The 14,805-nt window shown below is 33.1% G+C and overlaps 1 protein-coding gene across 8 annotated transcripts in view; it reads right to left on the bottom strand.

Moving 5' to 3' along the window:
• Positions 1–12,966, bottom strand: part of LOC123263325 (visual system homeobox 2) — a 47,869-nt gene extending 34,903 nt beyond the window's left edge. For 3 of the 8 annotated variants that reach the window (XM_044725985.1, XM_044725981.1, XM_044725986.1), the window contains exons 1-2: positions 11,356–12,963; positions 179–220 (exon numbers count right to left, since the gene is read on the bottom strand). In XM_044725985.1, coding sequence (XP_044581920.1) covers positions 179–220; positions 11,356–11,833 — 520 coding nt within the window. In that variant the 5' untranslated portion in view covers positions 11,834–12,963. Of the gene's footprint in view, positions 1–178; positions 221–11,355 lie in introns of all 8 variants that reach the window. The other 5 variants (XM_044725980.1, XM_044725982.1, XM_044725979.1 and 2 more) reach the window with 5 other exon arrangements.
• Positions 12,967–14,805: the final 1,839 nt, after the last annotated feature.

Raw genomic sequence — 14,805 nt, 5'->3', positions numbered from 1 at the left:
TCACAATTAACAAGTGTCTAAAAAAGTAATTACATACAAATAAAGATAGAGTATCATTCAGTACCACGACAAACAAGCTAAGCTCTGACTTAGCAAGAAATAACAATCTAGAAGCAATAAGAAGCAAGAATTCTTGAGCTAATAATTAAATTTAATATAAAAAAAAATGAAAACTCACCGAAATTAGTGTTTGAGTAGTTACTCTTTGACTGGGAAAAATCTGAAAAACAAACAACTTGTCCAATTATACATGAAATAAATTAAGTAATATGTGAAAAACATTTCAATGAGCCGGAAAATGGAGGAGAGGAATCAGGCTTTTAAAATTGTTTCTAAAGGAGGCAGTTTGATGGGTCTAGCCGAAGATTTTGAGCCAGAGGGAGGCTGTATTAAGACATTTCGGCACAGCCATTTTCTAATAAAGCCGTCGAGGTTCCGAGGGAGGAAAAACGGAGGGTTGAAAAAGATTCATCTCCCAAGAAAGTTTCGCCGCACCACCGTGCCGGTTTTCTGATTCTGACGGATATACATTGTAGATAGGGTGTATTATCCCGTTCCTGTTCAACCCGGGTTACTTGTATTTTATCATCTTATTTTTCTCGTTCATTTGGCTCCGCTTGGCTAACTCGCTGAGAATATATCCATTGATCATCTGAGTTACTAATATTTTAATGCCTTTTTACACTAATCACTTATTTTATTTAATATTTTCCTCTTATTTTAATCCAAATTTTAGTTTTTTATAAAACTTTTTCAATTAATAAAATTATTATAGATCAAAATTTTATTGTTTTAATTATTCAAACCAATAAAACAAATTTTTAATTATTTATTTTCATAAAATAATTGATTTTTTTTACTTAAATTGAATTTTTAATTAAAATTTTTATTTAAAAATATTTTTTACGTAAGTTAAAATTTTATTTTTAATAAAAATTATTAAATTTGTTACTTTAGGATTGATTTAATTATTAAATTTTATTAAAGAATTTTTTTACTAATCTTTAAACTCAAATTTTTATTATAAAATATCATAAAATTTTGCTTTATTAAATATTGACTTATGTTAAATTGCTCTGTACTTTTTTAAATAATGACGTTTTTAAAAATATAAGCTCATCCCGACGTTACACTCATCAAGAGCTTTCATTTGAGTACCCACATGTATTTTTGATATATTTTTCATATATACATATATATAATATATAAAATATATGAAAAATTGATGTGGGTACTCAAATGAAAAGTTTTGATGAGTGTAACATCAAGATGAGCTTATATCTTTAAAAATGTCAATAGTTCGCAAGATATTTGTTAAATTGAACTGTACTTTCTTAACTATTGACATTTTTAAAGATATAAGCTCATTCTGATGTTACACTCATCAAGAGCTTTCATTTGAGTACCCACATGTATTTTTGATATATTTTTCATATATACATATATATAATATATAAAATATATGAAAAATTGATGTGGGTACTCAAATGAAAGGTCTTGATGAGTGTAACATCAAGATGAGCTTATATCTTTAAAAATATCAGTAGTTGACAAGATACAAGGTAATTTCTTAATTATTTATCTAGAGATAAAATTGACTATTGGTACTGGCCACAAAATTTTGTCAATTCTCTCAATAATATAGATTAAAATTTTATTTTTAATAAAAATTAATTAAACTAGCTCCTTTAAAATAAATTTAATCAATAAATTATTTTTTCTAAGTTTCAAAACTCATATTTTAACAATAAAATATTTTAAAAAAATTTATTAACAAAAATTTGTAAATTTATCACGGTCTAATACTGATTGTGCATTTGTCTAAACAGACTTTCTATCTATGTCCTGTTTTGTGAGTATTTTTTGTAGTTTTACGAACAATAATACCAGCCAAGCGCGGTAATCCTGCCCCAGCTAAAAATGATCACCACCACAGCCCCCGCATTGTTTTGCGCCCCACACAACAGGAGTGTTGCGCTGTACGTATTTGAAAACGAGTGTGTGAGGGCGTACGAGTTGAGGGTAGTACGTGTTTCTACATATTAGTTAGAAGGTGCCGTTAGAGAAAAATGAGTGAGAAAAGAGTAGACGTGGCAACGGTGGTGAATTATTTTTGCAGGGGAGAAAGTGTTATCTTTTCTTAAGGCAAGGGAGCTTGTTAGTTAGTATATACTATACATTATATACAATATACACTGTTTGCTGTATATATTCTACGGTATATAGAAGCTTTGTGTCCTCGTATCTTTCTCAAGTTATCCACGAGTTAACGCTTTTTATTTTTTAGTTTATCTGTATTGTTCTTGGGTCGCTTCTAACTGACTACTTACTTGTTTGTCACACTCATACGTGCTTATTAAAACACCGACGCTCGATATTATTTATATATTTTTACCTTATAACAATAATTCACTAGAAAATTATTTTCTAAATTTTTTTTTTTTTTTAAATTAAAATTTTATCGTAAAAAAAAAAATAAAAAATTTTTTTTTCATTTTTAAGGCTTTAAAAATTTTTTTTTGCTTTATTAATTAAATTTTTCTATAAAAAATTTAATTTTAAACTTTTTAAGCTTTAAAAAAAATTATTTTTAATAAAAAAATTATTTTAAAATCTTGAAAATAAATTTTTTTCTTAAATAAAAAACTAAAATTTGTTTTCAAAAAAAAAAAATAATTTTTTTCTACTTTATTAATTAAATTTTTCTATAAGAAATTTAATTTAAAAATTTTTTTAGCTTTAAAAAATTTATTTTTTAGTAAAAAAATTATTTTAAAATCTTGAAAATAAATTTTTGCTTCAATAAAAATCTAAAATTCAAAAAAAAAAAAAAAAATAATTTTTTTTCTACTTTATTAATTAAATTTTTCTATAAAAAATTCAATTTTAAAATTTTTAAGCTTTAAAAAATTTTTTTTTTAGTAAAAAAATTATTTTAGTCTTAAAAATAAATTTTTGCTTAAATAAAAAACTAAAATTTGATTAAAAAGAAAAATGATTAAATCAAATGAATATTTTAATAAATTTTTCAATCCTTCCATCTGTCAATCAGGCGTCTAAAATTCTAAAAAAGCGATTGTGCATTTACAGAAAGGTCTGTACGCGTGTCACGGATTTATCCTCATATTTTTCGAGAATTTTCCCCCACATCGACGTCGAGACGGCTGAAACTTAAACCTCAATCATTGCTTTTACCCTGAGTGGTTTCACATTTTTGAAAACCTTGGGTATTGTCGAGTGCTCGAGAAAAGAGAGCCTCGATTGCACCCAGCAGTCAGCACACAGCACACAGCACAGAGCACATCAGCCAAGTGACAGAGAGCCTGCGAGAGAGAAAGAGAGACCCGTTGAGGAAATCCACTTCCCAGGGCTCGGGTCTCGTGTTACCCGTGAGTATTTTGACAAGATCTTATTGTCGCGCGATCACCGAACCTCTATTGACCCTATTATCCTTCTATTAGTATTATACTCGGATTTGAGGTTTTCTACACCCCTCGCCCTCTTTCTTTCTTCCTTATCCTTCCGCCTTTTTCTCAAACCCAAACCAGGCGAGACCTTTTCTCATGGAATTCGCTGGCGAGTAATCCTCTTGACTATCGATTAGTCAGAGTCAAAAAATAATCTTGAGGGCCACTTGTCTCAAAAAAAGGCAGATTTTTAATTTATAGAAATTTCTTTTTATTATTATTATTTTAAGCAAAATATTGAATATTCAGAAAAATAATAAGAGACCTTTTTTTATAGAAAATTCAATTTTAAATAAAAAAAAGTCCTTATCAATTTTTTTTTTTTTTTTATCTAAATCTTTGGGCAGAATATTAATTTAAACAAATAAATAAAATTTTTTTTTATTAAATAATGAGTTTTGTTAAATTGCACTGTAATTTCTTAAATATCGACAATCTTAAAGATATAAGCTCATCCTGATGTTATACTCATCAAGAGCTTTCATTTGAGTACCCACATTCATTTTTGATATATTTTTCATATATACATATATATAAATATATAAAATATATGAAAAATTGATGTGGGTACTCAAATTAAAAGTCTTGATGAGTGAAACATCGGGATGAGCTTATATCTTTAAAAATGTCAATAGTTTACGAAATACAAGGTCATTTATTTATTTTGTTAAATTGCACTGTACTTTCTTAAATATTGACATTTTCAAAAATATAAGCTCATCCCGATGTTACACTCATCAAGAGCTTTCATTTGAGTACCCACATGCATTTTCATATATTTTACATATATACATATATATATAATATATATAAATATATGAAAAATTGATGTGGGTACTTAAATGAAAGGTCTTGATGAGTGTAATATCAAGATGAGCTTATATTTTCTAAAAATGTCCATAGTTCACGAGATACAGGGTCATTTCTTAATTATGTATCTAGAGATATTTTCTAATACAGCCTAAATACTAATCATCAAAATTATTTTGAGATAAATATTAAAAATACAAAAAAAATTGTAAGACACCTTTTTTGTCGGAAATTAAATTTTGAATAAAAAAAGTCCACATCAATTTTTTCAAATTTTTGATTCTTTGGACAGAATATTAATTTAAACAAAAAAAATAATAATAACTTGGAACAACCCTAAGAAAAAATGTGAAATGAACTGCTACTTAGATCAACTACCACAAAGTAAAATCTAGTATTCATCAAGATGAGCGCCGTGACACGCGGATGCGAGGGAGACAAGATTACGAGCTGCAAGTGGGAGCAAGCGAGAGGGATTACGAAGTTAAGCGCATGCGCTTAGTAGAGCATCCATATATCGAGTCCTCTTGTCCCAGGTCTCTTACTCTTACTATATACTCTTACTCTTACTCAACAAACACGGTGTAACTACGTACACAGACTGGAAACAGAATAGCGTGTGGTGGAGGCGAGAATTCATGTATACGCTTACAAAGTACTCTTCAGCAGGGACAATCGAGGTGTTGGACTGGAAATCCATACCAATTTGAGTAACTTACACGCTGCAGCTCTCGACACACAGATATTATTCGCCTCAAAGAAACCCAGCTTCAAAGTCACTCGTAATAAATTACTGCAAGCCTGCGAATTCGTTAAATTCGGAATATTTTATGCTTCAAGTATTGTTCCTCTTCCCACATACAGTGTACACACTGTACTTGCCAGTTAAACTTTAAATTCAGTTACTAGACGGTCCGTGCGATAATGGACATAGTTTCCCGGTAATGTCCGAGACTAATTCCCGTGTTATTTCATTAATGTCCCACAGGTCCCTCGGGCACCTACTCCACGCCAGACGCCCCTTCTCACCCTTGTTCAAGCATTAGGGTGTCAAAGGGTGCTAGATTTACGACTGCCCGATTGATAGCCTTCCATATGCGTCAGCGTTGTCCCAAAATTTTTTTATTTTTATAAATATTTTATTCATTGACCTTTGATAATACTCACCGTCAAATATTCAGCGTTATTAATCGACATTTCCACGACTGCTGTTGTACTAAGTTCCGGAATACCCCAGGGGAAAATCGATCTCCGAAGATTGTTATTCTAAGTTCTCAAGAAAGTAACTACTACTTACGAGGGTCTTGATTGACAGGTTGAGAAAATAATTTCGGGGATTAAGGCCACAGGAAAATATTAACTTGATCTGACGCGAGGGAATTATCACCGGAAAAGTCTCCGGATCTTAATTTTTATCGAAAAAAATTTTTTATATGGCTAGATATGATCATATATAATTTTTTAATCAGTCTATATGATTTTATACAGTCGTATATGCTAATATATTCATATATAATTTTTTATAAACCCATATTTGGTCCAATATCATCTGACATGTCAATATCTGGTTCAATATGATCATATATAATTTTTTATAAGCCTTGATATAGTTCAATGTGTCAATATCTGGTCTAATAAATTAATTGTAATTGTTTATACGTTTTTATCTGGCTTAATATTGTCTCATGGTTCAATATTTGGTCCAATATGTTCATATATAATTTTTTATAAGTCTTTATCTGGCTTAATAAAGTTATTGTAATTTTTTATGACTCTTTTTCTGGCTTAATATTGTCTAATATGTCAATATCTGGTCCAATATGTTCATATATAATTGTTTATAAGTCTTGATATTGTCTTATATGTCAATATATGGTCTAATAAATTAATTGTAATTTTTTATGAGTCATTAACTGGCTTAATATTGTCTGATAAGTTAATATCTGGTTCAATATTATCATAGATAATTTTTTACAAGTACTTATCTGGTTTAATAAATTAATTGTAATTTTGTATGCGTCCATATCTGGTTTAATATTGTCTTATATGTTTATATCTGGTTCAATATGTCCATAGATAATTTTTTATTAGTTCTTATCTGGCTTAATATTGTCTGACATGTCAATATCTGGTCCAATATATTCATATATAATTTTTTATAAGTCCTTATCTGGTCTAATAAATTTATTGTAATTTTTATAAGATCTTATCTGGCCTAATAAACTTATTGTCATTTTTTATCCGTCCTGATCTTGCTTAATATTGATTGATATGTCTATATCTGGTTTAAGATGTCCATAGATTTTTTATAAGTCGTTATATGACCCAATAATAAAATCATACTGTTAATAGAAATATTTCTCTGGCTGTAAACGAAGAAATGAAAATAGTTGGGGAGCAGTAAAGCCATGAATGTTGACAATCAATAGTAAAAGTCTTACCCGGTAATAAAGTCGTGGTAAAATTGGGAAAAGAGGTGTTATCCAATTATTCCAAGTTGTTAAGGCACGTCTTGGAGCGTTTAAGGGACTAAATTAAGACATTCCACACAACAAATCTCCCAAGAATCTCAATTAACTTCTGCAGCGCGAAAAGCTTTCCCTTTAATTAACTGTTTAATTTCATTTAACTTCTCCCAGCCCCAACAAAATTAACATCCAAACAAATATATAAATAACGCGTGGAAGTAAAACTTTTATGTTGGGCAAGAAAATTTATCGGAAAACTCTCCTGTGAAGTGGTTCGGCTTCAGCCTCGAGGAGAATTAATGAGAGCGCCAATTTGAGCACACACGTATAAAATACACTTTTAAAAACTCCCACCCGGACAAAGCAAAAGGTAGTCAGCGGTACGAGTAATAAATAAAATTTCCCCCTCTCTCCCTCTTTTCCTCTACCGCTACTCGGTAATCCTTTAAAAGGATTATGAGTGATCAGATAATTCGCGAGCATTGAGGCCTGAGTGCCTCCAAATAGCTTTGAAGTACTAATCAGTATCGAGCAGACGGATTCATCATTCATATCAATCTATATATATATATATATGTGTATAAATGCAAATATATATATATATGTATATGTAGGTGGATGCAGCCCTCTTCAATAACCCGCGCGTACACGGAAGAGCGCGTCGCGCCGAGAAAAAGTGCTGGAAGAACGGAAAAAAATAAGAAGAAATCGACAAGACTCGGGTGAAATGAAAACCCGGATCGGAAAGGGAGTCTGCTCTGTTACGCTAGAGAGTCGTGATGAGCCAGCCAAGCCGTACGGGGGATCTGCATGGATATAATAAGTACGTATAGTACATAACACTGCAGCGATGATGTTGAGAATAAGAGTCAGAGTGAGAATCTGAGAATAGACCGAATAGCTGGAACTGGAATTACGAGAGTACTATACCGTGAATAGGGAAAAGTGTCACACCGACTCATTGTGAGGGTGTTGATAGGCAATCTGGTTGATTGCCAACTTCAAACGACTACCACCAAGACACAAGACAAGATATTATTGCCTACCCGGCAATCCCGGACCAGAAAATCAACAAACACTCCTCTAATAAGCAATCTGGATCAGTCTTTTTGATAGTAACCTCTGGAAAAATTTTATCTTGTGGTTTTGGGTGAAAATTGGTCAGATTAAGCTACATCTAGCCTAATTCGGCATATTAAGACACATTAAAGCCATTTCAAGAAAGATATGACCATATCTGGACTAATTTAGCCAATTTTCATATCAAGGCATATTAAAAATTGTAAATAGACTTATCAGATCTGATTTGGGTATATTAGGACATATATCAAGCCAGATATATTGTAAAGCGGCTTGATACGATCATATGTGGCCTGATATAGCTAATTTTCAAATTAGAATACATCAAAACTTATCAAACATTGTAAATAGACATCTATAAGATCTTATATGACCATATCTAGACTAATGTACCTAATTTTCATATCAAGACATATTTAAAATTGTAAATAGACCTATTAGATCTGATATGGACATCATATATCAAGCCAGATATACTATAAAAAGGCCTGATAAGATCATATATAGCCTGATATAGCTAATTTTCAAATCAGAATACATCAAAACTTATCAAATATTGTAAATAGACATCTATCAGATTTTATATGACCATATCTGGACTAATGTAATCAATTTTCATATGAAGACTTATTAAAAATTGTAAAAAGACCTATCAGATTGATATGGACATTTATCAAGCCTGATAAGATCATACATGGCCTGATATAGCTAATTTTCAAATTAGAACAAATCAAAACCTACCAAATATTGTAATTAGACATCTATCAGACCATATATGGCTTGATATGATCAATTTTGATGTCATTCCTTCTTAGAATTCATCCAAAATAATATCTGGCCATATAAAGACACCAAAACTCATTTATGAACATATTGTGATTTATCAAAAATTACATATTGATATATTAGATCAAATATGGTCATATGAGATTACATTAGGACGTAAGAAGTCATGTATGGATATATCTGGCTAGATATGAAGTTTTTGGAAAGAGTTTTTGGCCACATTTCGGAAGATTGATTTATAGGAAAATTTGTTACGGAAAAGCCTATTTCAGGTATCCGATTCTCAAAAAAACTTGGGATTCTACAATGACGAAAAAAGTGTTGTCTGAATAGCATTGCTAAGCTGTCTTTCTCGGGCATAGGTGCCAAGGTCAGCGAGAAGTGTGTTGGTGAGACGGCTGTAAAGAGCAGAAAGCAGTGTTGCCTATACATGAGCAATGCCTGGTGTGCTCAGCGATTTAGCTGAGACAAAACGATAATTCGGAGTTGGAGAGAACGAGGTGTAAGTGAAATTTAAATGGAATAAGTGAAGGTAAATGCGTTTGCGTGTGGATTTAAAATAAAACGCAAGGAGGTGCTAGGAGTGACGTTTGAATGCCCGGGCAAAAGCTTTGTCCGCTCGGTAACCCGACACCCGAAAATCGTTCTCAAAACCAGCCAAGGAATCTGCTCAGATTCCGTATCAAGGCAAAGTTGATGATTTCTTTCCGAGAAATTGGAATAAAATCACGAAAAACATTTTTGGGAGTAATTAGACTGGGAATATTGTTCCTGGAAAATTGATCCGAGGACAAAGCGGCGCTCGGGAGAGGAATGTCGAGGGGGTTGTAGGTGAAGGTGGAGCAGAACAAGACAGCCCTCTTTAATCGGAGATGAGACGAGCTTTGCAAATTGACTCGTTCGCCCCAAGATTAATGGAATTAAGGCTCTTTTGCCAGAGCTGGAGCTAGAGCTAGAGCTGGAGCTGGAGCTGGAGCTGGAGCTGGAGAATCTGGAGCTGATGGGGAAACGGGTTGAGAACAGTCGGCTCAACGCGGCCATTTTAATGTTTTGTTCTCAAGCTTTGTGTTTTGGTGAGACATTGCAGCTCTGCCCAACACTCAACTCATTATACCACTAATTATTCATAACGCCGTCGATTATTCTTATTAAATAATAATATAAGATCCAATTCCCAGTCGTAAACTGAAAACAAACTACTACAATTAATTATCGTCTCTGCTTTCTTTTTTATCTTATTCTTTTCTTAGTATTTATTTTATTGTGCTCGGCTGGGATCTGGGATATGTATATATATTATTTAATTATCATTTTATCAGATACTTTCAATCGATACCTACTTCTATAGACTCTTTAGCAGTCATTATCCCGTCGTGAGGAAAAGTCGTTAATTTAGTCACGCGACAGTACGTCTCTGTTTGAACGAGCTATTCAACAGACTCGAAAATTGGAAACGGTATTTAGCAACGTTATTAATCAATACCGGTACTGCTGGTACTTCAAATGTTATAATACACCCCATTACTTTGCTTTACTTTTATTTCCCTAGTTTTGTTACTTTTTAACAAGAAATTTATCATAATTTTTTACGTAATTCTGTAATTACAGATATCAAAATTTCTATCATTTTTTTATACAAAATATTATCAATACAGTGATTTTGATCATAATTTTCAACTATCGCAACAATAAATACAGTTTAAGACTTTTTATGCATTTCTCAAAAATATCCTTCTATAATTTTTTGCAGACTTGAACAATTTATACAAATAAAAAGATGTTCTTTTAAGAATTGATAAAAAATTAAATTTATACAATAAAAAATACGGATAAAAAAATTAGAGAAAAAGTTTGCTAATTGCAACAATATCAAAAAATTTTTTAGTCTGTCTTTTTAAATATAACATTTAAAGATATTTTGAAAATGAATTTTAAGAAAATTGGTTATTTCTTAGAGTTAGTTAGACCATTCTCATTTTTTGAAGAATAAAGCTTAATTCAAGACCTAAAAGCTTCATTTTGCAGTTAATTAATGTAATACTATAGAATCTTTAATACTTAAAGTTCAAAACTTTTCTAACTTGGATGGAAATTCAAGAATTGATCTTCAATAAGAATCAAAAAGTAACAAAATAAAATTATCTCAAATTAATAAGTTATATTTTAATAAAATCATCCTTTTCTAAAGAAAAAACCTCTATAACTAAAACTAATAGCCCAAATTTTCACCATTTTTTACAACTTTAGTTCATTAAAGCCCTATCGTCCCCAAAAGATCTTAATGAAATTCTAAATTCTTCAAAATAGAAGCCAAAATCAATTACCACCTCTAAAAGATACCCATAGCTAAAAGACCCGAAAACAAAGTATCTGAAAACCAATTCAAGACAATGATACTCCTTGGAATGGCAATAAGGTATCGATTTCGATGTTGGCAGTCGGGTAACCGGATCCTAAGTGGCTCGAGAACATCATGCAGGCCTAATACATCGCTATCAGGAAGCTAAGTGCTCGTTTCACACCTCCCGACAACATAAGATACAGCTATTAATTCACTTCAGCATCCAGGCACAAATGAAACGGAAGCGAGCGAGGATGAGTTACTCAATTACTTTGGCACCCTCCATTAATCCTCGTTACCTTCAACCGATTCTCTTTCAATCATCCTCCATTCAACCCTCCAACCGACCATCATCTTGATCAACATTAACATCAAGCATTAGCAAAAAGTTTCAAAAACTTACCATGGGGTGGCGTCTGCTGGTGACTGGGACTGTGCTGGTGGTTGCTGGACACACCGGCCCCCGGAAGGACGTGCTGAGCGTGCGCAGCAGCAGGATGGACGTTGATGCCCGGAGAGCCGGGCAGCTGTCCTTGATGGACCTGGTGGGCGACATGGTGAGCCGGGTGCGGGTGCGGAGGCGGCAGAAAAGCAGCTGCCACGGCTGCTTGCGCGTTCAGGTACGCCATCCTCGAGGCAGTCAGGTTCCCGAGGTTCCCCAGGTTCCCCAAGTTCCCGAGGTGGTTCGTCAGGCTGGGCATGTAGTCCCATATTTTGTGGTGCGGAGCGGCCACTCCGGGCCCGTAGGACACTGCGGACACTCCGGCCGGCGGCGAGCCCTGCTGATGAGGGGATCCTCGTTCCTGGTGATGTCCACTCCCACTTCCTGTTCCGTTGAGGCCCAGCAGCTCCTGGATCGCAAACGGCGACCGCTGCGGCATTTTCAAGTCCTTCGGCTGAATCGTGATTGCTAAATTAGCATCGCTTTTTTGATAAAACTCGCTATCCTCCTCTTTCTTGTTCCTATTTTGGGCTGATGCTCAATTTATATTGACCTTATTTCATCATCAATGATTAATTGTTGGTCAGTTGAAAGAATTTGCAAAAGCTTGAGAGTTTTCGTGGAGTTCGCAAGCGACGGACGCTTACATTCTTGATCCGACGGCGCAGAACACTTGCTGATGCAAAATCTCAGCTTCTGTCACTGGCAAAAATTATTTACCTGGTTTGGAGGATTGTCATGCTTAAAATTGGAGATGTTGATGATTCTTGAGGCTTAAATAAATTTTTTAAATTTATTTGGGTGCAAATCAGTTGGGTGCAATTCAGCCGTAATTTACATATTAGGAGTTTAATTTTGATCCAACTAGTAGATTTAGGCCTGAGGGAGTTGTTATTATTATTCTGAAGGTGTTTTACTCACAAAGATCGGATTGAATTACAGGTACGGTGTCTTTCTTGCTCCATTCATTTCTTAGAACCCACGTTAAGTTATTCACTGGGTCAGTTGATGGCAATTAAATAAATTGTGGACACTAATAGGCGAACTAAATAAAAAACACACAAATCCAAATCATGTTGTTGAAAAATAAATAAATAAATCAGAGTCACGTCTCATCACTGGTGTCCACTTTCACAAAAATAAAATTGGTGTGTTTAAATTGCACAGGTTGGTTTGAGACGGAGATTTGGCGAGACAAAACACGAGTGTAGATGTTTGGTAAGAAAGTGACGATAATGGAGAAGCGGGTTGGGTTCTGTCCGTTAGCTCGTCGCGGCAATCGGCAACTGAACGTACGGGGGTGACGTCGACGGGAAGAAGGAGCACGAGCAGACTTTACCCCCGACTTTGTAAACACTTACACACCGATTGCGGGGTGGATTGCCGATTGTCAGTGTGGTGATGCGGGACGTACAAGCTCGATCTTGGACGTGTGAGCGACTGTGTAGGGTAAGGAGACGGGCGAGAATGAGCTCGGGGCGGTCGGAGTTGTAGACTCGGTACCTCTTAAACTACCCTCCCACGTAACAGAGGGGGGCGACTCCGCACAAAGGGAGAGCGGACTTTTTTGTGACCGACAGTGGCCGTCTCGGTTCCCGGATTGGTCCGTTTTTTTAATCAGAGCTTCTGGAGAGACATAGCCCTAGTTAACGGCAGGAGTGGTTTCAAAAATTGTTTACACCCATTTCTGATACGCCTACAGCCGCCCGTTTTACTCTAGCACATTTTTTTTCGGTTTGGGTGGAAATTATTGCTCAAATTTTTTTGGAAAATTTATTTTTGAACTTAGAAAAATTTTTGCTCATGCTTTGATAATTTTTTTCAAATTTTAATGAGTAAAATTTGTTCAAATTTTAAAAAAGTCAAGTCTTGAATAATTTTTAATTAATTTTGATGTATATTAATTTCAAAAAATTTTTTTTTGATCTTTTTAGTCAATATTAAGAAAATTTGATCCCTAAAAAATGAAACAATTAATTTAATACAATATTTATAAACGTTTTGCTTGAAAAATTTTCAAAAATAGTTTTTTGGAAATTTATTTCTGCTAAAAAAAAATTTTGATCATACTTTCATAGTTTTAAAAAACATTTAGAGAATAAAATTTGAACAAATTTCTAAAAAATTAAATTTTGAACGATTTTTAACTAATTTTGATTTATATTAATTTTCAAAAATTTATTTTTAACTTTTTAATAAATATTAATAAAAATTTGATACTTAAAAAATTAAATAATTTATTTAATACAATATTTATAAACTTTTTGTTTAAAAAGTTTGGACAAATTTGCAAAAAATTTTTTTTTTCGATTTTTTGGAAATTTCTAAATTAAAAAAAAATTTATTTTTGAGATTAAAGGGAAAAAAATCAACAGAATAAATATTTTTGGTTTAAAAAATTTGATAAATTCCCAAAAAAATTCATTTTTAATTAAAAAAATGCTAGAATTAATTTTTTTAATTTTTTCAAAAGTAATTTTTGATAAAAAAAAATACACCAAGACCGTAAAAATATTTTGTACAGTGTGAAACGTACTCGTCGCCTCTCACCGCGCAAACTACCATGGGAGTGGCCTGGCCTGGAGCCAATGAGAGCTTAGCACTTGCAACCCTCATTGGCCGGAGCGCAAATCGATTTATAACTCACCCTTAAGCCTTGGCCCGCGAATTCGAGCCTTCTGTCCCAAGTGTTAGAGTCTGTTTTTGGACACCGGCAATTCCAAATGATAGATACGTCTAATGCACACATCGACATCCTCACAGCACATTATACTATCCTGCAGTAGTTATAGTGGTGTCTTGGCCAAGTAGAGAACAAGGAGGCAGAAGGAAGAAGGGTATTTTGGATTTCCAAAATTAGTGATAACTCCTATTCATTAAAAACCTCCAAATTTTTTCTCCCTTAACTTCCTTATTTTCTCGGCATAATTGCTGGGTCTCCATTCTCACTAGCACAGTTAAGTCCCTTATTATAATTATTACTCCTATTAATCTTGTTAATTTTGTCAATTAAACTTTCCAAATTAATTTTGAATTTAGATATTTAACGCATAAATTAAAAATAATTTTAGTCCATCATCATTCGTTGTCGTTTGTTTACTCAATGTTGATCTTGAGTTTAGAGCCGAGACTCGAGAGATTATCGTGCAAATATTATCACCTATCATCATAATGATAATCAGAGAGGTGTACACTGCACATAAGATATGAATAATATATCTCAAGCTATGCATATAATAAATTTAAAGAAGCTCTAGAATATACTGAAGACGGAAAATATTTATAATGCACAAAAGTAGTAGTGCATCATCGGGGAATAATGGGTTTCACTAAAAGTGAATACAACCAGGATGGATCCATTAACGTAAACACTATTTTTCTTGATGACTTTTCACCAGCACATGAGCACGC

The sequence above is a fragment of the Cotesia glomerata genome, linkage group LG4, assembly GCF_020080835.1.
Source record: "Cotesia glomerata isolate CgM1 linkage group LG4, MPM_Cglom_v2.3, whole genome shotgun sequence".
In the NCBI taxonomy this organism is placed as follows: domain Eukaryota; kingdom Metazoa; phylum Arthropoda; class Insecta; order Hymenoptera; family Braconidae; genus Cotesia; species Cotesia glomerata.
Note: the sequence above shows the minus strand (reverse complement) of the source record. Positions and strands in the feature narration are given on the sequence as shown.